The 26930-nt window shown below is 59.9% G+C and overlaps 3 protein-coding genes across 5 annotated transcripts in view; 1 reads left to right on the top strand and 2 right to left on the bottom strand.

The window, feature by feature from the left end:
* DLGAP4 (DLG associated protein 4) overlaps positions 1-3351 on the top strand; it is a 61389-nt gene extending 58038 nt beyond the window's left edge. For both annotated transcript variants that reach the window (XM_059863010.1, XM_059863011.1), the window contains 2 exons: positions 487-639; positions 1719-3351. In XM_059863010.1, coding sequence (XP_059718993.1) covers positions 487-639; positions 1719-1934 — 369 coding nt within the window. In that variant the 3' untranslated portion in view covers positions 1935-3351. The remainder of the gene's footprint in view (positions 1-486; positions 640-1718) is intronic.
* A 2703-nt stretch (positions 3352-6054) lies between these two features.
* On the bottom strand, positions 6055-13177 carry TGIF2 (TGFB induced factor homeobox 2). 2 transcript variants are annotated; one of them, XM_059862370.1, is made up of 3 exons: positions 13045-13177; positions 11684-11919; positions 6055-8423 (listed from the first exon to the last, which is right to left on the bottom strand). In XM_059862370.1, the coding sequence occupies exons 2-3, from the start codon at positions 11882-11884 to the stop codon at positions 7887-7889; spliced, it is 738 nt and encodes a 245-aa protein (XP_059718353.1). In that variant the 5' UTR covers positions 11885-11919; positions 13045-13177; the 3' UTR covers positions 6055-7886. The 2 variants fall into 2 exon arrangements, with proteins under 2 accessions (XP_059718353.1, XP_059718352.1); XM_059862369.1 differs by lacking the exon at positions 13045-13177 and adding an exon at positions 12744-12897.
* A 1189-nt stretch (positions 13178-14366) lies between these two features.
* MYL9 (myosin light chain 9) lies at positions 14367-26897 on the bottom strand. The gene is made up of 5 exons (XM_059862371.1): positions 26746-26897; positions 25695-25769; positions 20132-20335; positions 18900-19061; positions 14367-18760 (listed from the first exon to the last, which is right to left on the bottom strand). The coding sequence occupies exons 3-5, from the start codon at positions 20313-20315 to the stop codon at positions 18588-18590; spliced, it is 519 nt and encodes a 172-aa protein (XP_059718354.1). The 5' UTR covers positions 20316-20335; positions 25695-25769; positions 26746-26897; the 3' UTR covers positions 14367-18587.
* Between the last annotated feature and the right edge of the window lie 33 nt (positions 26898-26930).

Below are 26930 nucleotides of genomic sequence, written 5' to 3'. Positions count from 1 at the left end.
CCTGAGAAGTACTGATGCTTTCAGGTTGTTTTGGCAGAAATGTAGCAAACTAATTTTGCTCATGAAAGCTCACTTTGGCTCCTTGGAGTGCTGCACATCCAGGCATCAGAGCTGGGTATCCATTTCCATTATTTCCCCCCCTGAAATGGGGGTTTCTGTGTAAGAAACCAGTGTTGTCACTCTGATTGCCATGCTGGGCACCTGCTGTTGGAGGTTCCTGCTGTGGGGTTAATGCTAGCACTGGGTGTCTGGTTCAGGATTACTCTGCTGTAAGGAGTGCAGTCAGGACCTGCTTCCTGAGCTTGGCAGAAATTATTTGGGCTGTAAATGATGGCTTTGTGTGTCCATGCTCAGGGCCTGTGTCTCCTAAGGCTTCTCACTGGGTTTGGTTGCAGGCAGACATAAAAAGGGTGAAGGTCCAGTGCACACTGCTCTGCTGGGTGTGTTCTTTCTGAAATGGTGTTTTTAATGCTTCTCCCCTTCTAGAACCCTAATGCCAATCCCAGACCCACAGCCCAGGACTTGGCTGGATTTTGGGATCTCCTCCAGCTGTCTATTGAAGACATCAGCATGAAGTTTGACGAGCTGTACCACCTCAAAGCTAATAGCTGGCAATTGGCAGAAACACCAGAGAGAAAGGTGAGTGAGGGGCACTGAGGAGTGGCCACAGCGCTTTGTTGTACATATTTGGGGGGCCTGAGGTCTGCTTTTGTCTGCAAGCAGATGCTCCCAAGGGCTTTTGCCATCCTGCACTTCTCATCTGACAGCCTTGCAAGGCACCAAGGCCATTCCTCTTGAGTAATAGTTGGAACAGTTTTGTACAAGGGGAAAAGGTGTTGGATGGAGAGAGCCCAGAGTGGTGAGCAGTGCAGGGGCCTCAACTGTTCCTAGCACTGTGTCGATGCATTTAACTATCCCTTGTGCCCAAGTAATGTGAAAAACAACTTGAACCTTTGGAAAATGCAGGAGAGGTGGGGTCCTGTCTCTGCCAGTAAGGGTAGGGAGGACTGTGGCTCAGGGCACAGTGGCTTATTAAAATTTTTCAGTTCCACATCAAGTTGTGTCTTTGTGCTGCCTGTGCTGTGCTTTGAGCTGCAGCTGAACCAGACAGTCTCTCAACTCCAGGCCACTCCAGAATAACCCCTTACCATGGAAGCTGCATGGAGGGGAGGGTTAGGGTGCATAACAGGAAAAGGTTCTCCCCCCAGGGTGTGCTGGGCACTGCCCAGGCTCCCCAGGGAATGGGTACAGCCCTGAGGTTGCCAGAGCTCCAGGAGTGTTTGGACACTGCTCTCAGCCACACGGTGTCCTGCAGGTGTCCGTGCAGGGGTTGGACTTGATGATCCTGGTTGTGGGTCTTCAGCCCCTGGAGTGTGGATTTCCATCCCAGGAAATCTCCATGGCCAGGTTGGACAGGGTTTAGTGGAAGGCATCCCTGCCATGGCAGGAGGTGGTACGGGATGATCTTCCAACCCAGACCATTCTGTGATTCCATAATTATTGTGGGTCCTTTCCCATGCAGGACATTCTGTGATTCCGTGAAATGCGAAATGGTTCCTTGTAGAAACAGGGGCAGTTGATTTGAGGGGTGTCTGGCTGCAGAGCTGCTCTCCCCGACACCATCGCAGTCCCTCAGGCAAGGGCCCCCGGGGCTGAGCCAGCACCCAGCTGCGCACATTTGTATCAGGTGTGGGTTTTTCCTTACTGTCTCCCTAAAGGAAGAGAAGAAGCCACCCCCTCCAGTGCCAAAGAAGCCGGCCAAGTCCAAATCGCAGCTGAGCCGGGACAAAGGCTCCGACTCGGACAAGCAGCGGCAGGAGGCACGGAAGCGGCTGATGGCGGCCAAGCGCGCGGCCTCTGTGCGGCAGAACTCGGCCACCGAGAGCGCCGACAGCATCGAGATCTACGTCCCCGAGGCCCAGACCCGCCTCTGAGCCCAGCCACGGCCAGCCCGCGGCTTTTATAAGTCATTAAATGGGAAAAAAAAAGGTTCTCTTGAAACTAGTGTGATTTATTCAGTCTAGAGACAATGAGCCATCCTTGAAAAGGGCTCTTGAGTTGGCTTTTTTCTCTCTCAGCTTTAAGTAATGAAGATTTTAACAAAAAAAAATACAAACAAAAAAAAAATTTAAAAAAGAAAAAATGCCCCTCGTTTTCTCCCCAGCTGTGGTGTTGCTGAATGGACTGGACAGACTCCTGGGAACTCCAGCCCCTCGACTTGGAACTTCAGTCTTTTTACTTGTTCTATCTCATGAGAATTATTAGCTTGTTTACAAGAAGAGGACAAGAAAACACGAAGCCTTGAGCACTTGCCATGCTGCGTTCTTCCTCCTCCTCAGATCTGTTCTGCCCTTCTCATCCTTTATTTTTCCCTCCTCCTGCTCCCATTCTCCCACCCTTTGCATGGTTTCAGTTCCCGCGTCCGGACGCCCCTGTCCCCGCAGAGAGCACCTGTGGTGTGTCATTCCTGCTGCCCTCTCCAGCCAGCAGCCTGCTGGGCTTTGTGTTCTTGGATGGGAATGCTGGGGTGGGGGAGGACGGGCACAGTGGGCCCTAGCCTCAGTTTGTTGGAGGGAGAGGACGCCGGGGCTGTGGAATGTGGGGTTGAAATGCAGCCCAGAAGCAAAATGTGCAATAAACCTGGCACAGGGGATCCCGAGAGCCGGAACTCGCTCCGGATAAAGGAGCGGAGCTGAAGGAGCACCGAGCACGAGCCACATCACTATGGTTTCCCTCCTCTTCCCATTCCCACACCGTTGTCCTTGGCTGGCTGGTGGAGAGAGGAGCTGCTGCAACGGGGGCTGTGGGATCAGCGTGTCCAGGAGGAAACAGGAGGGTGTACATATGCACATATACACTTAGTAGTACCTGTATAGTAATTCCTACACACGGATCCTGCCCACGCCGCCACGGGGGTGGGCAGATGTATAGCATATATTTTTACATGTACTATATCTAGATGTGTGTCCAAGTGTGTGTAAAAATATATACCCTGTGTGTAAGCAGATGACTATTTTTTCCTTATCTCCCTGCTCTCTGGGTAGAGGAAGGATTGCTAAATATTTTTTAGGCCATTTTTTCTTCCCCTTTGTAGGTCTCCTTTCCGGTCTGGCTCCTTGGAGCCAGAGCTGCCACCCCCTGATTCTTTGCCACCCTCTCACACAAAAGGTTATTGTCCCATCCTGAGGGATCTGATCTTGCTGGGGATTTTTTTTTTTTCCCTCTTCACACGTTTGAACAAGTTGGGAGATTGTGTGCTACTGTCACGGGGGTGGAGGTGGAATCCCAGTGGTTTCAGTGAGAGTGTTGGTGATCCGGAAGGCAAAAAATAAATAAAAGTGAAATCCTGAACGATGCCTGCTGCCCATTGTGTGCTGTCTGGGGCTGTCCATGAACAGTGCTCTGAGGTCTTGGTCTCTGCCCCAGCCATAGAATTCCCAAAGCTTGGCTGTGCTGGGATTCAAATTGGGCTGGAGGTGGGGGTCAGGCTCTGCTCCCAGGGGACAAGTGGAAGCAGCCTCAGATTACTCCAGGGGAGGTTTACACTGGGAGAAAGTCCTTCATGGAAAATGTGGTCGGGGCTGCCCAGGGCAGGGGGAGAGTCCCAGCCCTGGAGGTGTTGGAAGGGTCTGTGCAGGTGGCACCTGGGAGGGGGTGGGGGCATGGCGGGGTTTGGCAGCAGCTGGGACTCTTCTTGGAGGCCTTTCTCAAACCTAAAGACTCCATGGGGGCAGAGACTTTGTTAGGTTGCACTGTTGGGTTTTGGGGCGGATGCAGCTTTAGGGGTCGCTGGCAGAGAAACGGGGAACACCAAGGCGATGTGGGGGTTAAGTGATTTATTTTATTATTTACTGTTCAGGGCTGCTGCTCGTGGAGTGGTCAAGCTCTCTTTGCTGCCCTGGGCTGGGCTTGCTTATAATATTTGTATTCTTAAATAATATGGATTTGTATATATATATGTGCATTTATTTTAACATGTAAGTGAATTTATAAAGCTGTAAAAATTAATTCATTTTAGTATGGTTTTCTATCTTATAATTAATACAATATTTTAAATTCCCCTACATGTATTAAAATATATAAACAAATACAGAGGTAGAGTTACATACTTCTATATGCATATACATATAAATAAGTGCAACACGTGTACAAAAATGTGTTATACATATTTAGACACACCTTTTATAAATCTGAGAATTATTTGTTACAGATATTTAACACCCCTTTTGTAAATAATTTCATGCCTAATCCTTGTATCCACCTGTTCTGAGCCCAAAGTACATGGGCAGCCAATCACGGGGCGGCCTGAGATCACGTGGGGATGGTGGTGTCACGAGATGGCTGCCTGCCAATCACAGCGCGGCGTGACGTTTAACAAAATGGCTGCGCCCTGCCATAAGATGGCGGGTGAAACAAAATGGCCGCCCCCAGTGGAAACGAGGGGTGTGGCCCTGTGTCACAGTACTTCCGAGTCCTATCAACCAATCACCGCATAGTACGTGCTGCTGCGGCGAATGGCCGTGAGGCTGTGGGAGAGGGCGGGGCTTGAGGGGGCGGTGGGCGTGGCCTCCCCTAGTTCCACGCCGTGCTCCGCCGCGCAGGGCAGGTGGGCGCTGGGCCTGCCTGTGTCCCGTGGCCGTGTCCCCGTCTCGGCCGGGCGCTGCAGCTCCGCGCTCTCCGGCGCCTGGAGCCGCTCCCGGCTCTTCCCGCGGCTTCCCCGGGGCCAGCTCCTTCCGCGCGGGGCCCAGTCCCCGGGAATGTCCCGCGGCGCCGGCTCGGCCCTGTCCCCGCCCGGAGCGGAACAGCGCCTGTCCCCGGAGCCACCCCAGGACGGCTCCCGGCGCCGTTCATGCGCGGCGGTCGCGCCGCCTCCGGCATAGCCGCGGGCTGCGGACTCTCGGCAGGCGGAGACGTCCCGGGACCCTCGGGGGTGCACAGCGGTCCCGGGACCCTCGGGGGTGCACAGCGGTCCCCGCTGCGTGCGCTGATCTGGGCAGAGCCCCGCCCCAGCAATGGGGGAGCACTGCCAGGGAGGGTCCCGGAGCCTCACCCACTTGTGGGGAGGCTTGGGGCAGGGTTGGCAGTGGCGGAGTAGTTGGAGAAGTAGAAAAGGCTGGGAGAGCTGGGAGTGTTCAAGCTGGAGAAGGAAATGCTCCGAGGAGACCTGAGCCCCTTTCTGGGCCTAAAGGGGCTCCAGGAGAGCTGGAGGGGGGACTTGGGACAAGAGATGGGAATAGCTTCACGTTATCAGAGATCAAGGACATTGGCGTATTGGGAAGAAATTCCTCCCTGGGAGGGTGTGGAGGCCCTGGCACGGGTTACCCAGAGAAGCTGTGGCTGCCCCATCCCTGGAAGAATCAAAGGCCAGGCTAGACAGGGCTTGGAGCACCCTGGGATAGTGGAAAAACCGTCCCTGCCCCCAGGCAGGGGGCTGTGCCTAAATGGTCTTTACGGTCTTTCCGACCCAAACCACCCTGGGAAGTAGGAGAGTGTCACATTAATGAGGCTGTTGTGTGTGCCTGGGTCAGAGCCCGGGGCCTGGGGGGCTCCTCCCAGCACCAGCTGCTGCCCTGGGAAGCAGTGGAGGTGGGTGTGGGGGCAGGTCAGAGCGGTGCCTCACCCTGTGCCCCAGGTTGTCCCTCGGCACCTCCACCCAGCTCACTGTCCCTGAGCCCCCGGGAGCTGCTGCTCTCTGCCGGAGCTGCCTGGGGGTCTCGAGGCCCTGCAGGAGGCACAGACCCCCGTGTGCAGCTCAGGAGCCACGAGGTCTGCCTGGGACCACAGGAGGGGCAGCAGAGCTGTGGTGTCCCCAGCTGTGACCCCCTGTCACAGTGCCGACCCCCGAGCTGGGCTGACAGACCCTGCCCTCACTCCAGCCCCCCACTCCCCATGGGAATGTGCCCCATCCCACATCTCTCACCCCAGGCACAAAGCCCGTGGACAGTGGGGGACACCCGGGTGCTGTTCCAGAGTGGCCCAGGGCTTTCTCCTGGGGGTGGAGAACCAAGTGAGGCACCCACAAATCACACAGCTCACTCTGAGACACAGCTCATATTTAAAAATAGCAACCAAAACTAAAAAACTTTTATTTGACAATAGAAAAACAAACAAAAATATATTTACAGTAGTTTGTTATTTCTCCATAAATTTAATTCCAGTAACTCCTGCCCTCCCAACTCTCTGGTCCATCCCAGGGCAGCAGCACCAGCCCCTGGCACAGGCACAGCTCGGGGGAAGGAAACCACTTGGGTTTGACTGGGACAAGAGAGCAGGAGGCCAAAGAGCCTCTCCCTGCCCCAGGGCAAGGGACAGAGTTGCAGGGGGGCAACAAGGTGAGAGTCCCAAAACTGAGGACTTTCCCTGGGAAGGAGACAAAGGGCAAACGAAGGCTGCACATAGAAATGGAGGTGGGGGTGAGAGGCACACGATGGGCACCCACCTGCCCCGGTGCCCCCCAGCACTACACAGGGCACCTGCCCAGGTGATGCTGTTGGGAAACCTTCCCACAGCAGCCCCTCCCTGGCATCTTCCTCTGAAGAAATGGGGGGCAGGAACTCACCAGTCCCCCAAATCAGTGCTTTTCCCTTCCAGTCCTGTCCCCTCCCGTGCTCTCTCCCTGCCCCGCAGAGCTCCCAGTCCTGCGGCTTCACCCCCTCCAGTCACCACCTCATCTGGCTAATTACCGAGGGGATTAGCACTGCCCGGGCCAGGGCACAGCCACTGACCCACATCCCACAGGGACTCCTGCCCGGCACAGCGCCCGGGGACAGCAAGCGACACCCAGCCAGGAGCTGCCCCGGCGCCCAAAAACTGTCCCAGAGCCCAAAAACTGCCCCGGAGCCCCGAACCTCCGCAGGCCCGGCCATCCCAGCTCACGCCAGTTTGTCACTAGAGGTCCCCAGCACCGCACACTCACGCTGCGAGGGGAGGGGACAGGGAGCGACATCTCCATCCTCCGCCCGCCCAGCGCTGCACTTCCAGGACGCACATGGCCGTGCCCGCACCACGCCTCTTTCCAAAGGTTTTATGGAAAAAAAAAATAAAAAAGAAAATGAAGTCGGGTACAAAATTCACAGTCTCAGCTCTGCCCGGGCTTGCTGCTCCGGGCACAGCATACACACATTCGGCATGAACTCGAGGGGAACACGGGGAAGGTGTGGAAATGCTCATAGATTTAAAAAAAAAAAAAAAAAGTAATAATCATGTAATAAATCACAATTAAAGGGAAAATGTTTCAACAAAAAACTTGCTAAACAGCACCATAGAGATTTCTACTGGCAGCATCCAGAACAACCTAAAAAGGAAGAGGAGGGTCCTATTTTTTCCATGTTAAAATGCCACAGACTCCATGTTTCCAGTTCATCTGTCCTTTGCCCTTCCCTGGGCAAGGCAGGCCCCCTGGCCAGCACCGGGAAACAGAAAGGCCTCCAAAACCAAAAAGGGGGCCGGAGGGAAAGGGTGGCAGGGAGAAAGGATCCGAGATTTGGGAGACAAAGCTCTTCAGCCACAGTCCTTACATTGGCATTAAAAAAAACAGGTTCTCTCTGTCTTCCTGAAGAAACGGTGCTGGCTGGACCCTTGTTTGCCGGAGAGGAGGAGATCAGCAGGTTTTCCAGGGGAGGTCCAGGGCCCGCTCCGGCCGTGCGGCAGGGACAGGGCACTGCCAGCACTGAGCTCTGGGCACGTGCCGGGGCACCGTCCTCGGCAGCCAGGGCATCTCCAGGGGAGGATGGCGGGGTGGGACCGGCCTTCCTCTGCCGCCTTGGCTGCCGAGACACCAGAGCCCCCGGGGGCAGGAGCCGCTCCTGGGATGGGCCGTGGGGGTGAGGCAGAGGCCGGGAGGGTCGGACCCCCGGGAAGGGCACCCTGCGGGACCCGGCCCGGGGTTATTTGGAGGCTCCGGGGGGCTCGGCGTGGGGAGCCAGGGGCAGCTGCCCCCCCTGCCGCTGCCGCTCCAGCTCGGCCGCCTTCTGCAGGGCCACCTCCACCAGCAGCTGGAAGCTGCTGAAGTCATCCCCGAAGAGCTCGGGGGGCGTCGGGGGCGGCGTGTTGAAGAGTCCGGGTGTGGGGCTGCCCGACTCAGCCCGCGCCAGCAGGGTCAGGGTGCTGCCGCCGGGCCCCGCCCTGGCCGCGGCCTCGAGCCCGGGGGGCTTCTCCCACTCGGGGCTGTGGGCGCTCACCACGGCCAGCGCCCGCGCCGGGTGGCACAGTACCTGCGGGCACACCGACATCGACAGCACCTTGGAGGAGCCCGCGGGCGGCACCACGAGCACCCCGGGGCCGGCGGCAGCGCCCCGCGGCATGGCCGCGTCGCCGGCTTTGCCCCCACGGCGGGAGATGGTGAACTGGTTAGGGTCCTTGCCGTCCTTGCGCAGCATGTCGGGGAGCAGCCGCCGCCGGGCGTTGATGAACCAGTTACAGATCTGCGAGGAGAGAGGGCGCGGCGGGGTCAGCCAGGGGCTGCAGCCCCGGCTCAAAGCAGCAGCAGCTCCCCCAGAGCAGGCGAGCGGCTCCCACACAGCCGGACTCCCACAGGTCCCCTCTGAGCCCCGCACCTCCTTCCCGTGCAGCTCCGGGGAGACACAACTAGTGCTGGCACCCACGGAAACCCCAACACCGGCTGCTTCCTGCCTGGCACCACCTGCCCGGGGCAGCCCCTTCCTCCCTGCGCCCTGGCCCGGCTGCCCCTGGCCCTGCCAGCCCCCCTGCGGGACCGTGCCCCGCGGCTCCTGCTCTCCACGGCAGCCCAGGAACGGGCACAGCCTGCGCTGCCCTGGGCCGAGCCACCCCCAGGCACAGCAGCCGTGCCCTGAGCCCCAGGAGCTGCAGGGGTTCTCAGCAGAGCAGCCCCCAGGGCAGGAGGGCCTCAGTGCTGTGCCCCCACTGCAGGCAAGTACAGCACAGCTCCTGCCATGCCCCAGCCCATGGCATTGCACAGAGCCAGCTCGGAGCCCACCCTGCAGGTCCCTGGCCTGGGGACAGATTTTCCTTCTCCAGGTGACCCATCCTGGAGCTCAGCCCCGTTTCCACACTGCTGCCAACCCGGACAGGAGCACCGAGGCTGCCAGAGCAGATGGAAAACCCTAGAGAGAGCAGCACAGATGGAAAACCCTAGAAGCCATCAGGTGATGGAGCTGCAGCCCCGCAGCCCCTAACAGGGCCGGGAATGGGAGAGCAGAGGCACCTTCCTGTGCCTCTGCCCACGAGCAGCGTCACAACTCATGCTAAAGGCTCTCCCAAACTGCACAGCATGGAGGCTGCATGTCTGGCAGCCCTTGGCCATTATTGAGCCTTGGCCATGGATTGTTTCAGCATCTTCATATAAAATTCTGTATTTAAATAACTGCCTTCTTCCTAGAAAACAATTAGAAGAGAATAAATCAAGGGGAAAAAGAAGTCTGATCTTTCCTAAATCAACAGCTATGGAAAATATTTCCCCCAAGGAGAGAGAACTTGCCACAACTTCAACCACAGCAATATCTCAGTTGTCGTTTTTTTCTTTACGACAATATTTGGCATTAAAACTCCCAAATACACCAGTCTTACTCCCTTTTCTGTTCCAAACCCCCTCCCTTGCAGGCCTTAGCTGGGTCCCCTTGACACGATCCTGGCCATCCACCACTGTGATCCCCGACCAGAGAGATGGCCTCCCAACCAAAAGCCCAACTCCTCAGTGCTGAGAACCCCCAAAACCCTGCCTGTCCCCACCACCATGCTCCTTCCAGCATTCAACTCCAATTGGAGAACGGGGCACAGAGACAGGGACACACAGCCACTGTGACAGCAGGCACTGTCACAGAGCTGGGACATGCTCTGGCTCTGAAGCAGTTTATTGGGTTTAGTCCATCCCTTTTCCTCCCACCAGCACACCCTGCTCTGTCCCGTGGGCAGAGTCTGTCCCCCTGCACTGTGAGAGCAGCATCTCCTCCACAGGGAGGAAAAGCCCATCCATCCCACAGCAGGGCACAGCCTGGGAAAGCTGCTGCTGTCCAGGAAGGCTCAGTGGGAGCAGGTGCCACTTTCCTGGCGCTGGAATTCCTGCAAGGGAGGCACAGGGCTTCCTGCTCTCCCTGATCCCTGGCTGCCGTGCACGGCTCCAGCTCCCCAGGCCACTGCAGCAGCCAGGGGGTGCACAAAGAAACAACTGGGGGGTGGTTGGCCAGTGGCTGTGGCAGAGCTCTACCTTCCAGAGGCTTTTTTGAGGGGCCAGATCAGCATCACAGACTGAACCCCACAGCCAGATCATGGAGTGTCCCATGCCTCCACCCCCGCAGGCAGAGGGAACCCCAGGGGTTCCTGCTGCAGCCCCTCAGGCTGGCACTGGGGAATGCCATAGGGCTGGGACCCCCTGCACAGTGGGTAAAGGGGGCACATGGGGTAAAGAACAGCTGGCACACAGCAGGGCCACACCTCAACACGAGCCCTCCCGGGTCCCACGGGGCTCAGGGCACTGCCAGCTGGGCACCTGCCAGTCCCGCCCAAGCCCTGGGGCAGCCCCCGTGTGCCAGGCACGGCCATGCCAACCTGGGCCAGCACCAGCCCAGTTCCCACAGGCCAGGCCTGTCACTGCTCCCCCGCTCTCAGCCTCAAGCCCAGCCAGGGGCTCCAGGCTGTCCCCAAGCAGCTGCTGGACATGGCTCTGTGGCACAGCCAGCACTCACAGAAATGCATTCAAGTGAAAGAGCAGGTTTGCCGTGCTGCCCAGGAAGAGGGCAAGCAGACAGCCCCTGACCACACTCAGTGTCTGGGCTGGGACAGCTGGCCAGGACTGTGCTGAGCCACCGGGAGAGGAGCCAGAGGTACAGAAGAAGCTCCAGGAGAGCAGCAAACCCACTGGCCCTTGCCTGCTGCCGGCACCCCACTGCAGCCCAGACCCAGAGAGCAGAGAGCAGCCCACACCCTGTCAGGCTGGAAGAGGGGGACAGCACCCAGGGCACCAGGCCTGAGCATGGAGCACAGGGCCAGCAGCTGGGCAGGCCCTCCCAGACACCCCAAACACAGCAGGGACCACACCAGAGTGGGAAGGACAAGCGCTGCTCACCCCCACTGCTGCCCAGGGCTCCTGCCTGGGCACCCACCCTGGTGCCATATGGAGAACATCAGCCCACAGTGGGGAGCAGGACAGGGAGCCTCCTGGACAGGGCTCCCTTTAATGCAGCTGATGTAACTGGGACTTGGAGAGCCAGCCCGGGGCTCTCCAAGCGCAGCCCAGCCTCTCCCTTCTGGCTAAAATCACAGAATATCCTCAGCTGGAAGGGATCCACAGAGATCATCAAGTCCAACTCCTGGCCCTGCCCAGCCCCAGGGCTGTCCTCTGCCCAGCTCTGTGTGCAGGGGGTGGTCATCCTGCTGGGAGTGTCCAGGGGAACAGGATAAAGTAGCATCCCCCAAAACCTTCCCACCTGTGCATCTTTTACTGACGACGTGGTATCCAGCCTGCTCCCACTGCAGTCCCTCCATCTTCCAGCTCCAGCAGAGCTGGTCCCCAGGACTCAGACCTTTCCCAGAAAAGACCCTCCCTTCACACAGGTGCCTTTCCTTCCCAAACATCCCTTCCCTCGCTTCCTTTCTGCCCTTCCATGGCGAATAATCCCAGCCTGCCCGGATCTTTGGGATCCTCGGTGGAGTTCTCCTGTCCCACACCGCATGGCAGTGTCCCCAGCGGGTGGGGCCCGGCTCCTACCTGCAGCACGGAGAGGCTGGTCTGCCCCGAGAGGCTGAGCTTCTCCTGCTCCGAGGGGTAGGCGTTGAAACGATGCTCGTACAGCCAGTCCCGCAGGATCTTCACCGACTCCTTGGGGAGGTTGCCCCTTCTCTTCCTCTTGCACTGCGAGGGGTCAGGGGATGTGGCGCCGTCCTCGTCCCCCGGGTCACTGTCCGACATGGTGGAGCTGCCCGCGGGACCCCCCTGGCTGAAGCCTGGAGAGGGGAACCAAAGGGAGCTTCAGGCGGTGTCCGGTCGGGGGAGGGGAAGGGGCCTCCCACCGAGCTCCCCCCGCCTCCAACGGGGGGTCTCACCCCCTCCGGGCCCGCCTGGGGGGGAATCCCGAGGCAGAGTCTCCCGGGGTGGGGGGGACAAACGACCGGCACCGGCGGGATAACAGGGGTACCAAACAGCGCCCGGGGGTGCGGAGGATCTCAGCGCACGCACGGGGCTCGGGGGGCACCGCAACAGGGGGGAAAAAAAAATCAAGCGTGGGGTAGGGTGGAGGAGGGGAAGTTAAAAACAAAAACAATCTCAGCAGGAGAAAGAGGCCGGAGCTGGAGAGTGGGAGAGGAACCACGCGGGGTCATTGTGCGGCGGGGATGGAGGCGGGGGCGGCTGTCACGGGCCGGGGCTCGGCTCGGCGCTGCGGGCCGGGGGCTCGGCGATGCGGGCCGGGGGCTCGGCTGAGCGGGGCGCTGCGGCCGGGCCCTGCCGCCCGCCCCTCCGGCCGCAACAGGCGGCGAGGGGCCGGGGCCGCCGACACAAAGCGGGGCAGCGGCGGCCGCGGCCCCCCCGGGCGGTGGGGGCAGAGAGGAGCCGGAGAGCGGCCCCCGCACTCCGCCGCCGGCCCCGAGTCGTCCCCGGGCGGGCAAACTCCGCCGGAACTCCGAGCTGCAGCAGGGCCGGGCGGGACCCCCGGCCGCAGCTCCCGCAAACTTCGGGAAGCGCCGGCGCGGCCCGTCCCGCTCCGTCCCGCACAAAGGCGCGGGGCCGCCCCGCTCCCCCCGCGCCCCCCGGGATCCATCTTTGCGCTCACCCCCGGGCCGCCGCCGCCGCCTGGGCGCTCGCATGGGCCGCGCCGGGGTCTCGGTGCCGGGGCCGGTGCGGGGCCGTCCCGCGGCGGCGGGCGGGCAGCCGGGCGCGGCGGAAAGTTTTGGGTGGGCGGCGGTGACAGATGCCGAGACAGAGTTCCCTTTGTTCCCGAGGAGGCAGGAACTCGCCGGGCCCCCCGCCCCCGGCCCCGGCCCCGGCCCGCCCGCCCCCGGCTGTCACCGGGCACCGGGGCCCCCCCGCCCCGCCAAGCCCCCCCCGCCGCCCTGCGGAATCCCGGCCGGTACCTGGCGCCGGCGCACCCCCGGGCTCGGCCCCGCTGCCGGACACGGCCCCCGGCGGGAGGGGGCAGGGACAGAGGGAGCGCCGGAGCCCCCGCACCCGCCCGGCCCCGCTGAGCTGCACCCGCACGGGGGCCCAGCCACGGGCACCCACGTGGGGACGGCCAAGCCTGGGGACACCCACCCAGGGACACCCACTTTGGAACTCCCACCCAGGGACATCCACGCAGGGGCGCCCCACAAGGCACTGCACAAGTTCCTTCCCCCTGGCTGAATCCTGTAGCTGGGCCCCAGGGGTTACCGATGTCTGTGGGCAGGGGACAGGGACAAGGACAGGAGCTGCAGGGCCAGGTGTGGGTGACAACCCTGGGGACCTCAGAGCACCTTGAAGTTCCACCAGTGCCTCGTTTGATCTTTACCAGATGGGAAATCAGAAGCCCAGCACATCACTGCTCCCATGACAGAAGAAGGTGTTTCCAAGCAAAGATGGTGACTGAGAAGGAACCAGGTGGAGCCCTTGGCTGTGCCATGGCCATCAGGCTGGCCAAGGTCTCCGGAAGCCCTTCTGCTCTCCCTGTGCCTCTCCATGACTACAGCAGAGCCCAAGGTCACCTTCGGAGTTTTGGAGACGAAATTGCTCCGTTTATGTGCTGCTGGTCCAGGATGTGACGAGCATGAGAGCTCTCCAGCACAGCTGTGTGCCCCTGTGTGCTGTGGGGCTGGGTTGCTTGGTCACCCTCTGCCAGGTGCTCCGTGGAGCCCAAGGGGATGTGTCCATCAGGAGTCCCCCGGAGAGGTGCCTTCATCAGTGGGGAGAGAGGAGCTGCTCTGAGCAGTGGTGCCACATCCCAGTGCCTGTGATGGACAAAGTGCCACCATCGAAACCCTGTCCTGCAGCCAGCCCAGAGCCCTGCCTGCTGAGAGCCCCCTATCTTGGGGGCATCTCCTGGGAATGTCCTTTTTGGGTTGTCCCTCCCCTGTCTTGGGCACATCCATGCTCACCCCTGCCAGGCCAAGCCCTCTCATGGGCATCCCCCGGGACCTGTGTGCTGCTGGGGCACAGCACCCCGAACCCCAGCGGGTTCTGCTCCACCTCCCCACCAACCCCTGGCTTGGTGTCACCCTGCCCCAGGGGCAGCTCTCCCCTCCCAGGCTCCACCACCGCTGTGCTGCAGCTCCCCTCCCTCCCCTCTTTGCTGCTTGCAGGGTGAAAAATGGGAATCACTTCATGTATTGAAAAAAGCTACAAACCCCCTTCTTTTTGGCTGCTTTTGGGAAAAGCAGGATATGTGGTGCAATAAGAGATTAAACAGAAAAAGAAAAAGGAGAACTCCTTAAATCATTTATTTTGTTGCTTCTAAATCTTCCATGACCTGAGTGGAACTGTGCCCCAAGCTGCTATGGCTGCATTAATGTCAAGGCAGCAGGGCTGGTGAAGCACAGGAGGGTGTCGGAGCCCTGGCAGCACCTCCCACCCTCTGCAGGGTCACTCCGGGCAGGGAGCCCCCCCCCGCCTCCTCCCACGCCAGGCTGGCTCCTGCCCGCTGTGAACCATGGCCATCGCCGGGAGGGGTGGGCTCATCCTGCCCGCTCTGCTCCCTCTGCAGACGGGTCCGTGACAGCCCAGACACCCCCGGACTGCCTGGGCTGGGCCAGCCACTGTGCCCAAGCAGGACTGTCCTCCTGAGCAGTCTGCTTTTGTTCCCACCTTTTGGAAAATGCTGGTTTAGTCTTCCACCGAATTGAGACAACCGGGAAACGCTCCCTGAGCTGAACCACCCTCCAGGGCTGGGCCATGAGCCACCCGTCGGGTCCCTCCACCTGCCTTTGCTCCCTGGACCGGTAGTGTGGAAGCAACTTTGGAAAAAGCCCATCAGGTGTCTGAGCGTGGGAGGAGCCCGAATCCCTGGGCAAGCCCAGCCTGGCACCCCAGAGAGCTCTGGCTGATGGGGAGTAAGGAGCCTCTGGGATGAGGGGCCAGGGAAGGGGCTGAGGTGCATCTCCCTGTCCTTCCCACTCCGAGCTCGTCCTTGCCGAGCCCTGCCCGGGCCCATTGACATGATAATACTGCTAAACTTCAGCAATTTGAACAACAATCGGCCAACAAGAGCCTGAGGGGGAATGCTGGAAACCCAGAGGGATTCTGGGAACCCCAGGGTGATGCTGGAAATCCCGGGGAAGCTGGAACTCCCAGGGGAAGCTGGAATTCCCAGGAGGATGCTTGGCACCCCAGGGGGATGCTGGAATCCCCAGCCAGCCTCCCAGGTATGGACACCCCATACTCTACTCTCTCCATCCTCTGCCCACCCTCTGATCTTCGATCTGCATTTTTAGCAAGGCAAATTGGATGTGTGGTGGGCTGTGCTGGCTGTTTGCTGCCAGCCTGCCCTTGGGGCCACTGCTCCAGCAGCAGGCCCTGCTCCTGCTCAGGGCCACTGGACCTGCTGCAGGCTGGGATTCCCCCAGCAGGAAAAAAACCCCAGGTCCTGGGAGAAGGAGCCCCTCTCCTGGGCACTGCAGTCCCTCCATCTCCTCCTGCCCCTTCCCACATGGAAGCTATGCTCTGATTCCTTCCTGGAGGCCGTAGGGCAGGACAGACCCTCTCAGCAGGCACTGCTGTACCCTTTTCCTCTCTGATGTTCCTCTAATTTACATCTCTGGACATGGCAAGAGGAGTGTGGGGATGCCAGGAGCTCACAGCACTGCTGAGAGCACTGAGAAAAGCAAACACTGGGGTCAGGGGGTCCTGGGCTGCACTGGGAGCTGTCACAGACCAGGCCCAGAGCTGGGCTGCCCAGTATGGGACACAGGCACAGACTGGACAGAGTCCAGCACAGGGCCATGAAGGTGATGGAGGGACTGCAGCGTCTCTGCCATGAGGAGAGGCTGAGAGAGCTGGGGCTGCCCAGCCTGGAGCAGAGCAGGCTCAGGGCATCTCATCCATGGGGATAAAAACCTGGGGGGAGGCTGCAGAGGGGACAGGGCCAGGGACAGTCCAAGGGGCCTCGAGCACAAAGTGACACACAGGAGGGGCCCTCTGAGCTCAGGAGACACTTCTGCACTGGGAGCAGCTCTTCTAGACTGACCAAAAGGTTCACCTAACTTGGTGTCCCCCTGCCCCAAGTGAACGCTTCTGAAATGAATGTCTTTTTTTTGCTGCTATTTAAAATGCCTTTGAAACGAGTCAGGTCAAGTGCAGCTGCTGCCTCTGCTGTTTCTAATGCAGCCCAAGGACAGATGACTTCCTGGGCTGCCAGTGCCCATGGCCTGGTCACACCCAGTTTGTCACCAGCAGCACCCCCAAGTCCTTCTCCCAGGGCTGCTCCCCACCCAGCCTGTGCTGGTGCTGGAGCTGCCCTGACCCAGGTGCAGGACCTTGCACTTGGCCTGGCTGAACTCCATGAGGTTCAAGTGAGCCCAGATACTTTTGGAGTTTCATAGATTCATCAAATCCCAGAATGGTTTGGGTTGGAGGGGACCTTAAATCCCATCTTATTCCTCCCCCTGCCACGGGCAGGGACACCTTCCACTATCCCAGGGTGCTCCAAGTCCTGTCTAACCTGGCCTTGAACACTTCCAGGGGTGGGGCAGCCACAGCTGCTCTGGGAAACCTGTGCCAGTGGAGTAAGTTTATTACTCTTCCCATAAATATCTCAGTGTCCAATAACAAATTTGTTCTGCTTTGCTGCCTCAGGGTTGAAAGTCCCACGTGCCACCACAGCCCCGCCAGTGAAGAGGCAGCTCAGACCCAGCAGTTTTGGCAGCTGCTTGAGACAGCAGCTCTGACAGCCCCAGGCTGGAGCTGTGGCAGCTCCCAGCTCGAGCAGCAGTGAGTCCATCCCGCTCCTGGCACTGCAAGGATCTGGGCTGCTCACAACAGGGGGATCCCTGGGGGTCAGAGGGGCTGAACAGCACACCCACATGCAGCTGCCCTGGGAGCCCATCTGTCCCCAGCTCCAGCATCAGCTCCTCTGCCCCAAAGTGATGTCTGTGGATGTTCACTCTGCTCAGTGTCACAGTGAAGGTTTTATAAAGCATCCAGGCCTCCAGAAGCCTTCAGGCCTGGGAATTCTCTCTGGCTGTGGGAGAACTGTAGTTTTTCCCTGGCACAGCAGTAAATTATGGAAGAAGCTTGGTACCCCTGAGACTGGAGGTTGGGCTGGTTTGGGGTTGCTGCTGCAGAGCACAAGCCCTGACCCTGGGGAACTCCCTGGAGATCACAGATCACCCTTTCACATCTGACAATTTACTTCCTTTTTCCTGGAGTTGGTAGCGCCTGCAAAATAGAAGCACTGAGACCAAGGAGAAGCTTTTCATTCTTGGATCATCTCCCAGGTGAGAGAGCATCACCTGGGGCCTGGAGTGCCTCTGATGCCTCTGAGCCCAGCATATGCCCATGGAGCTCCCACAGACACTACCCAAGCTTTCCCAGCACTGGCAGCTCTCTGCTGTGCGCTGTGCCCTCACCAGGTTTTGTAGGTTTGTCCCCCCATTTTAAATAAAGAATTGCTGGAAACTCGGGCCTCCCTCCAGGGCAGCCTTCAAGCAGCATTTTAAGACCACAGCTTCACAAGGTGGGAGCGCCCCATGCTCCCACACCCTTGTCAGGGAGATGACAAATAACCAAACCAAGGGGACAAAGCTCCTCCCCATTTCTTATCCTCTCAGTCTCTTTGCTCCCCCACCCGTGCAGGGTGACACTGAAGGGTGGCCAAGCCCCTGGGACCCTGGGCCAGCTGATGTGGGGAGCATGGTTGGCACCTCGCCAAGCATCTCTCAGCCCATCCTGACACAGGGACTGAGCAGAATGACCTTCAGCCCACCAGCTAAGGCAGAAAATGGTGCTTAAGCTGATTTTACATCATTTGAAAGCAATTTGGCTTCAAAACCAGGCTGCCCCATTGCCAAGGGCCCTGGCTGACAAGGGCAGCAGGCTGAGGAGCTGCAGTGGCCAAACCCACCTTCCCAAAGCCCCGGGTACATCACGGGGGGCACGGGGCAGCCACACACAGCACACGTCTGTCACACCCATCAGGCTTTATACACCCCTCCAGCTTCCTGAATCCTCAGATCTCAAGCTCTAAAGCCATAAAACAGGGAGGAGGAACAAAGAGGGGGCTCTTTCCTGAAGGGGGAGCGTGGGAGGAGAGGGAGAGAGGCTTTCCTCTGTGCTACTGCCCTGAATGGGGCTCGCTAAGGCTGGACCCAGACAAATCCCTGCAGGTCAGCAGGGGATGCTCACCCCAGCCCCGGTACCAGTGGCATGGTGGCTTTGAGGGGGTCTGTGGCTGCTGGGGGGGGGGGGGGGGGGGGGCGGTCACAGCAAGGCTGGGGCGCCCAGTGGGTGGGAGAGGTGATGGGAGGGGAAGGCTGGATGGGCACGCAGCAGCACAGTGATGGGAGTTCATCCCCTCCAAGCAGTGTTCTGGTGCAGGGTGATGGTCCTGGGAGGTGTTTCCTGGGGGAGGAGTCTGCTGTGGGGCAGCAATGGGGCCAAGGGGCGGGGTATGTGCAAGGGATGGGGCAGAAGGGGTGAGTGGCCGCGGGCTCTAATCGTCCTTGTCCTTGGCCCCGTGCTTCAGGATGCGGGTGAACTCCACGTAGTTGAAGTTGCCCTTTTTGTCAATGGGCGCCTCCCGGTACATCTCATCCACCTCCTCGTCAGTGAACCTGTCCCCCATGGTGGTCAGCAGCTCACGCAGGTGGTCCTCGTGGATGAAGCCTGCAAGGAGGGCGGGGGGCAGCATTAGCAGGGGGCACCAGGAGGGCTGAGCACAGCGCCTCGCCCACCTCACACGCTCTGAGCTGCCTGGGGACTGTCCCAGCCCCGTGCTGGCTGTGGCAGAGGGGCCGGGCTCTACCTGAGGCCTCCTCGTCGAAGCAGGCGAAGGCGTTGCGGATCACATCCTCGGGGTCGGTGCCATTCAGCTTCTCCCCGAACATGGTGAGGAACATGGTGAAGTTGATGGGCCCCGGTGCCTCACTCATCATCCCCTCCAGGTACTCGTCAGTGGGGTTCTTCCCTGAGGGACACAGGCAGGGGGTGGATGCAGGGCCCTGCTCCCCAGCTCCCGGGGGGGTCAGCCCATGCAAACGGATGGAATGGCTTTTATCCATTGCAAATTGATCTGCTGGTTCTTGTTCACCCACCCCACGAACGTGGGAAGGGAGTTTCTGCAGTGCCCAGTGCTCCCCCCTCAGCACCTCTCCTGATGCTTTCATCTACACCTGGGAACAAGGTCTGCCTTGGGGGAAGTGCAGTAATTAATTTGGGGGTTACTGGAATGAAACCCATGGCTATTCCCATCCCCCTGACAGCTCCGAGGAGAGGGGCAGCGGTGTCCTCACACAAGCCTTGTGCTCCTGATGTCCCCAGCACTGCTTCCACTGTGGGTGCACCGGGGATGGTTCAGCAGCTCTGCTGAGGTCTGTGCCCCCAGTGCTGGCCCCTCTCTGCTCCCAGAGCTCCAGCCCCCTGGGAGGAGGGAGATCTCTCCCATGGTCAGGCAGGACCTCCAGAACAGGTTTGGCTGCCAGGTCAATCATTGACAGACCTCCCAAAGTGCAGTGGAGGTACCACTGGGGGTGGGAGGAGGGAGCCATGATCTGCAGCAAAGGAGAATGGCTCGGGGCAGGGAGTGGGTACAGACGTGCAAGTCTCAACTAGCCCAGGTATCACACCAGCACGGGGACCTGCCTTTGTCACCCCAGGTGAGAGCAACGGGAGGGCTTTGTTCCACATGGGACAGCCCCCGTGACATGCTGGGGTGAGACTACTCAAACACTCCATGGCTGCAGCTGGTGATTGCTCTCACGGCAGAGCTTCTCCAGCTCCGAGGCTCTCTTCCCTTCTGGTGAGTGCACCTGTGAGTGCACACAGAGCTGCTGCCCTCAGACACCTCACAAACACCCCTTCTATCAGCTGGTGGAGCAGAGAAATCCCACCCCGGGCTCTGAGACATCCCAGCTCAGCCAGTGTGGGCATGAGGTCACCCTGGGTGTGGGCACGAGGTCACCCTGCAGCTCTCCCTGCTCCTGAGCTGGTGCCAGGGGCAGAGGGACCTGCGGGGGCATGGGGGCAGGGTGTCCTCACCAAGGGAAGCCAGCATGTCGTGAAGATCCTCCTTGTCAATGAAGCCATCTCGGTTCTGGTCGATCATGTTGAAAGCCTCCTTGAACTCCTGGATCTGCGACTGGTCGAACATGGCAAAGACGTTGGAGGTGGCGCGCTGGGGGCGCTTCTTGGTGGTCTTGGCTTTGGCACGTTTGCTGGACATCTTGGTGGCTGGGGGAGTACCTGGGGGCAGGAGCATCAGGAGAGCTGGGGACAGGCAGCGCCAGGGGGCCAGAGCAGGGACACACCGCCCCTAGCACCGCCGGTGCTGTGCCTCAGTTTCCCCAGCTGTCACACACTTGGGCAACACAGGGAGATGAGACAGACACAGGATCAGACATGGGGATGGGCAGGACTTGAGCTCTGACGAGTTCCATGGGCAGTCACAGAGCAGGCAGTGCTCACTGCAGGTGGCCAGGACCGTCCCCAGGGCTGCAGGCATCCCCCAAACCCCCTCGCTGCCTGTCCTCTCTGCATATCTGGGCACAGGAGAGATGCCCAGCCCAGAACCCGGCTGGGTGCCATTCCTGGGGCCATGGGCAAGGAGGTTTCAGCACTTCAGTCACCATGGCTGTGCCTCTCCACCTCCCCTTGCTCCAGGCAGGCTCTCCAGGCCCAGCCTAGCTGCCAGGGTCACCCTTGTGCCCTGTGTGTCACAGTGCCAAAGCAGCCCCAGCAACCAGCACAAGGGGGTTTTCTGCTCCAGGCACATTCCTCACACACCACTGCTTCCCATGTCCCTCCATCCATCCATCCATCCATCCATCCATCCATCCATCCATCCATCCATCCATCCATCCCTCCCACCCCTGGTGGGTTAAAGACCTCTTGCTGCTGCTCTCCCTGTCCCAGTGACCCCCACCCTGCCCAGGGAGCCCACGGGAAGAGGCAGAGGGGAGAGGGGACCTCAGAAGGCTGCAGAGCCAGGAGAGGAGCCAAAAGCTCCAGGGCACTGAGGATGGTGCTGTTACAGGAAATGAATGCCAGGAGAAGGGAGGGCAGCAGTGGGACAGACCCACCTTTGGGGACACGACTGGGGCAGTGTGTGTCCCATGGGGAATGGCACAGGGACCATGCGGATCCCAAGCACCACTGAGGCAGGATGACAGCAGGAAAACCTGGTCCTTCCAAGGTGGGGGCTGCTGTGCCCAGCTGGAACTGGGGCCCCCAGCAGGAACTGGGATGGAGCAGAGAGCCCACTCCCAGCCTGGGATGGCACACAGTCTCCCTCGGGCTCCCAGCAGGGGCTGGTGGTGTCCCCACGTTGCCAGACTGAGGGATGCACCCAGGGTTTGGAGCACCCTGCTTCACTGACTGCCTGAGAGGAGGATGCTCAGGTTCCTCCCAGGGGAATCCTGCTGGGCTCAGCCCAGCAGAATGGCAGCAAAGCCCAGCTTGGCCCGTGGGACACTGTGGGACAGGCTGGGACAGTCCTGGGGGACAGGCTAGGATGGTCCTGTGGGACAGGCTGGGATGATCCTGAGGGACAGGCTGGGATGGTTCTGTGGGACAGGCTGGGATGGTCCTGAGGGACAGGCTGCGATGATCCTGTGGGACAGCCTGGTCCGAGGCCAGCCCAGGGAAGGGACAGTGCTCTGAGCCCTCGTGTTTGTGCTGCAGCCATTCCTCCCTCACACACAGCCCTGGCTCTCCTCCTGGCCAGTGTCTGGCTTGGGCAGCAGCTGCTGAAGCAATAGCAAATTAATGGATCATGAAAGGATTCCATGGTGGAAGAGCAGAGAATCATTCCTGTGCTCTGTGTGCCCCATGCCTGCTGGGCAGCAGCAGGACCTGGGCTCCTCATCAGGGCCCAGGGATGAAGCAATTCAGGAGCCACATCCTCTCTCATAGAGACACAGCCCAGTGAGCTGCAGCAGGACTGCCCGTGCTGGGCTGGACACCCTGAGTGGGCTGCTCTGGGATCTGCTCTGGGACCTGCTTCCCAGCTAGGTCCTTAGTGCTGACCCCAGGGGGACCACGGGGACCTGGGGAACATCCCCTGGTGCTGGCATGGACCAGAGCAGAACAAACAACCTCCAGAGAGCCTTTCCCTGCCCTCCACCCCACCAGACCCACTCTCCAGGTCTCTCCTTCCCTTCCTGCTATCACTCTCTCAAGGGGTAGCAGAGGTAAGGGCTGGGACAGGGGACCACCAGCCTGGTCCTCAGCCTGCTGTGGTCTCCAGGTTCCCAGAGCTGGGCTGTGCTGCAAGGACGTTCCAAGGGCATCAGGCAGTGCCAAATCACAGCCCAACACACCATAGTGACCAGCCAAGCTCAGAAGGGGCTGGGCACTCTTCCCACATCCTGACAGGGCTCCCATCCCACTGTGGAAGCACCCACAGAATCCAGGCAGGGCCTTTCATCTGCAGGGAACATGCCCCATGTCCCCAGGAGTCCTCCCTCATCCTCCAAATGCCCCCCATTCCAGGATGGAATCCACACCTCCCTCAGCCCCCTCCCTTGTGCTGACCTCAGCACCTGAGAGCAGCCACCAAACCACCCCACATCTCCTGAACTCTCTCTCCTTTCCCAGTGCCCACCAGGAAACCGATGTTTGTCACTAGCCAGCCAAGGGGGGCAGCAGGACTGGCAGCCCAGCTGGGCCCACACTGGTTGAGCCAGAGACCTCATGCCCCGGTCCATCTCTGCCTGCTGCTTCCTCCAGCCCCACAGAGAGCTCTGCAGGAGGCCAGCCCCTCTCTGCCAGGCACCACCAAGCACCAGTGACACCCCCAGGTGGTACCAGTGACACCTCCAGGTGAAAAGGGCCGATGACATCCCATGGCAGCAGTGGGAAGCTCAGTTCAACACAACACCACCAGGCCAAGTCAGCCAGAAATAAAAGCTCTGCTGCTGGCCCACGGCACTTGGCTCAGCTTTCAAAACACATCCAATTATTAGCAGAATTATTACCAGAAGACTAAAGAAATAAGCAGGAGTTTTGCTCTCACCACATGAATTAATATTATCCAAATATTTACCCTGCCCTGACTGTGACCAGCAGCAGCACAGCTTGGCACCATCTCCACAGAAACAGTGCTCTCCAGCAGGACTAAGTACAATTTTGACAGCACATGGATCTGCAGTTTGATCCAAAATGTGCCCTGGAAAGATGCTCAGTCCCAAGGTCCAGCTCAGTCATCCTATCTCTGCTGTTTGACAGCTGCCATGGGCTGACTGGGACTTGGGAAGAGATTTTTGGGTCAGTGTGGGGAAAGGTTCCTGTGCATGGATTCTGTGCAAGGATCTGCAGCCAGACCTGATTCAGCTGGAGCAGTCCCTGCTCTGCACAAGGGCTTGATGGCCACGCTCCCCTGGTAGCCATGATTTCTGGGATTCACAAAAACCCAGTTCCAGGAGCATTGCAGGGAATGCCTGGCCATGATGCCCTGCAAGCTGGGCTGGCCTCAGCTCAGACAAATGATACAGCCACCAAAGCTCCAGCTTCCCCTCAACAGGAGGGAAAGGCCCTGACACAGGTCCTGTTCCCAGCACCCCCTGCTGAAAGCCCCATCCCAGCACTGCCCCAGCCCAGGAACTGTGGGTCCTGGGCAGCAGAGCCAAGGAGGTCAGTGCTGGGTGACAGCCACACACTGATCTGGTCCCCAACTCACCCTGTCACAGCTGCCCTTGTTCCCTTGTCCCTCTGCCACTGCTCCTGCCAAAACAATTTCCCAGCCTCCTGAAGTGGAGACAAAATGATCTCTTGCCAGGCTTGTGCCTCCCCACCTGAGAGCCAGACCCAAGGGACCATGGGGCTGACCTAAAGAGCTCATAAATTAGTAAATAGTTTAGTTTGAAAGAGGAAAGGACCCACAGTTATCAGAAATATAAATTGCCATGTGTTTCCTCCTTGGTAAAAACCAAGCAAGCAACTCCATCCTGCTGCTTCCTGGCTGTGCTGGGGAGGGTGGGACAAGCCAAAGGGACACAAGCCAAAGGGCAGTGCCACCAGGGCAGGCAGCCTGTCCCAGCCCCATCCTTCCCCTCCTGCCTGCTTCCACCCTCCCCTGCAGCTCCTGCCGTGCTGCCCCAGCTCACTGTCCCCGCAGGAGCTCACGGCTGGGCTGAGGGCGCTGCAACAGGCCGGGTGGCTCAAAGGAGGAGTGGCAGGCAGGGCACAGGGCAGGTCCTCTGGCAGAGGTGGCAGCAGCCTGTTCCCAGTCCCAGCAGTGTTCACATGGATCCTGAAGCTATGATCTCCCAGGATATGCTGCTAAGGGTTTCCCAGGAGGGCTGTTCAGAAGCTGCTCCAGCTGGAGCCACCTCTGGGCGTACTGAGGAGGCTGCAGTAGGACTGCCCTGCCGTCCCGGGTACAGCCGGGCAGGGCCATCTCCTCCAGCAGCTCCTCCCAGGATCCTGGTACGATATGCCTCCGCTGGATGCTTTGGGTCAGGGAGGCAAAGAGCGATTCCAGCAGCCTGGGCTGTCCCTAGGGACACTCCTGCAGGACAGGGGCTCCTCAGGGGGGACTGTGCTCAAACCTCTGCCCGGTGCCGCTCCCCAATGGGAGCTGTGCGTACCAGCAAGCCACGAGCAGCCACATTCACTGCTGGGCAAGCTCTGGCCCCCACCATGTGCAGTCCCCCGGCAGTCCTGCACAGGCAGCAGCAACAACCCCTACTCCAGGGTGGTGCAAGGCCAGCAGGGTGAGCTGATGCCTTGTGCATGCCCCTGGCATGGGAGGGGGGAACATCCTTCCACCCTAAAGCTTTGCCAGCCACAGGCACATCTCGCAGCCCCAGGGCTGCTCACCGGGTGTCACACTGGGGGAGGGAGCATGGAGCAGCTCATCTTCCCTGCTTCTTTTGTTGTTAAACCACCCCTTTCCTCCAGCACAGCCCTGCTCAGGATGCCTGTGGGGTGTGACATTGCTCAGCTTCACCAAGGAGGGTTTCTGGTGCCAGGGGAGCCCCACTGCCAGCCAGAGACACCAGGAGCTGCAGGAGATATCCTCAGCCCACTGGACACTGCAGGAATGCAGACAGCTGCCATTCTGCTCCTTTTATGGCCTTATTTGAGATGTGGGAAAAGGAGCCTGGAGGTGAGAGGAAACCAGACCCTGAGCCCTGGGCTGTGTCTCCAGTCCAGGCACAGCCACCAGCACTGATGCCAGGGAGGAAGGGCCAGGGCAGCATCAGTCAGAGCAAAGTGTGCAGAGAGCCCCGGGGAGCAGAGCTCATCCCAGCCCTCCCCCAGCTCCCACCGGACACTGGGGATCTGGCCAAGTCCACGCACAGCTGTGGGGCTCAGCTGCAAGTTCAACAGATGGTTTCTGCACTAGTTGCTTCCCATCCAGTGTAGGAGACAAGGAGCTCACCATGTGATACATGCAAACCCTTTCAAAGCACAGGTTCTGCAGCCCCCCAGGAGAAGCCCTGGCACAGATCCCCTCGGTGTGCAAAGCACCCAGCCCCTTCCCATGCCCGGGGAGGCCGGGAAAGGGACCACAGGCACAAGGTCCACATGGCCTCGGGCAGTCAGCAGAACGTGTCCGGGCCGGAGTTTGCTATTTTCCCAGGGGAATTAAGGGGCTCACCTCGGCGGGAGAATGTGGCCGCAGCTCCTCGGAGGGGGGAGGTGACCGCAAACTCCTCCTACAACCGCACAGAGCCTGCCAGGGAGGGAGGAAAAAAAATTCCAGCGACTGAAGGAACCCAACCATCTTTGGTCAGCAGTGGTGGTTGTTAACACTTGGGGATGTTCCACTCCAAAGAATTCAGCTCCGGCAGCCGCCTTCTCCTACATATCCATGTTTTAGAGCTTGCCTGGCTTTTATCACAGTCGAAACATTTTGTACCAAAAGGGCATGCTGGGAGGGAAGCCAAGAGGGCTTCAAGTTTTCATGGGAAAGACTAAACAAAACACAACATCCCTCTGCACTTAATGCTGAAGGAAATGAGCTAAATAAAGCGTTTCTGCCTTAAAGAAGTTTATTGCCTGAAGTGACTCCCAGGTCACTGGGGAGATATCTGGAGCATCACACATGCATCCGGATCTTGGCCCTGGTCATCAGCAAAAGGACTTGAAGGAAAAGCAGATGTTCCAGACTGGAACAGACTCAGAGATCAGAAGGTGGGTGAAGCCACGGGCAGCAGGATCTGCTCCCGCAGCTCCGCCATCCCGGGGAAGCCGGGGTGTCCCTGCTCCAAGGCACTGCAGACAGTTATCCTCAGCTTGGCTCAGGACCCCTCCCCACCTGCCCTTGCCGGGACATTTCTGCTGGGCCTGGCCAGAGGCTGCCTGGATACAGGATGCCCGGCAGGGCACACCGGAGATCCTCCTGCCGCCTCGACCTGTCCCCAGGGCTGAACTCGGCACCAGCTCCAGCACCGCAGAGCTGGAGGAACGGCGTGGCTGCCTCCCTCTGCTCCCCGAGGCAGCCTGGCCAGCTCCTCCTGCTCTCCCGGGACGGTTGGGGCTGCTCCCTCTGCTCCCTTCGGCTCCATCCCTCCCGCTTCAACCCCCGCTCCGTCCCTCCCGCTCCATCCCTCCCGCTCCATCCCTCCCCTCTCTCTCCGCCGCGGCCGCTCGTTCCCGTCCCGGGGCCGTTCGTTCCCGTCCCGGGCGGTCCCGGTGCCCCGCCTCACCTGTCCCGGAGCGGGGAGCTGCGGGCGCTGCCGGAGCTGCGGGACGTGCGGAGCTGCTCTGCGCGGCTCTGCGGGACGCGGCTCCGCGGGGCGGGCGGGTCCAGGGTCCCGGCCCGGCCCGGCCCATACAAGGCAGAAGAATGCGGCGGGGCCGGGGCCGCGGGGCCGGGGCGGCGGGACGCCCT

The sequence above is a fragment of the Haemorhous mexicanus genome, chromosome 18 (genome assembly GCF_027477595.1).
Source record: "Haemorhous mexicanus isolate bHaeMex1 chromosome 18, bHaeMex1.pri, whole genome shotgun sequence".
Classification (NCBI taxonomy): domain Eukaryota; kingdom Metazoa; phylum Chordata; class Aves; order Passeriformes; family Fringillidae; genus Haemorhous; species Haemorhous mexicanus.
Note: the sequence above shows the minus strand (reverse complement) of the source record. Positions and strands in the feature narration are given on the sequence as shown.

Excerpts from the sequence above, each read along its gene's own strand:
- MYL9 (XM_059862371.1), bottom strand. The coding sequence starts at position 20,315 with ATGTCCAGCAAACGTGCCAAAGCCAAGACCACCAAGAAGCGCCCCCAG. Across the intron at positions 19,062-20,131 it reads CGACATGCTGGCTTCCCTTG|GGAAGAACCCCACTGACGAG; the intron begins GTGAGGACACCC and ends TGTGTCCCTCAG. Across the intron at positions 18,761-18,899 it reads CTTCGACGAGGAGGCCTCAG|GCTTCATCCACGAGGACCAC; the intron begins GTAGAGCCCGGC and ends CCCTCCTTGCAG.
- TGIF2 (XM_059862369.1), bottom strand. The coding sequence starts at position 12,777 with ATGCGAGCGCCCAGGCGGCGGCGGCGGCCCGGGG. Across the intron at positions 11,920-12,743 it reads GCGGCGGCGGCGGCCCGGGG|GCTTCAGCCAGGGGGGTCCC; the intron begins GTGAGCGCAAAG and ends TCCCCTCTCCAG. Across the intron at positions 8,424-11,683 it reads CCAGCCTCTCCGTGCTGCAG|ATCTGTAACTGGTTCATCAA; the intron begins GTAGGAGCCGGG and ends CTCTCCTCGCAG.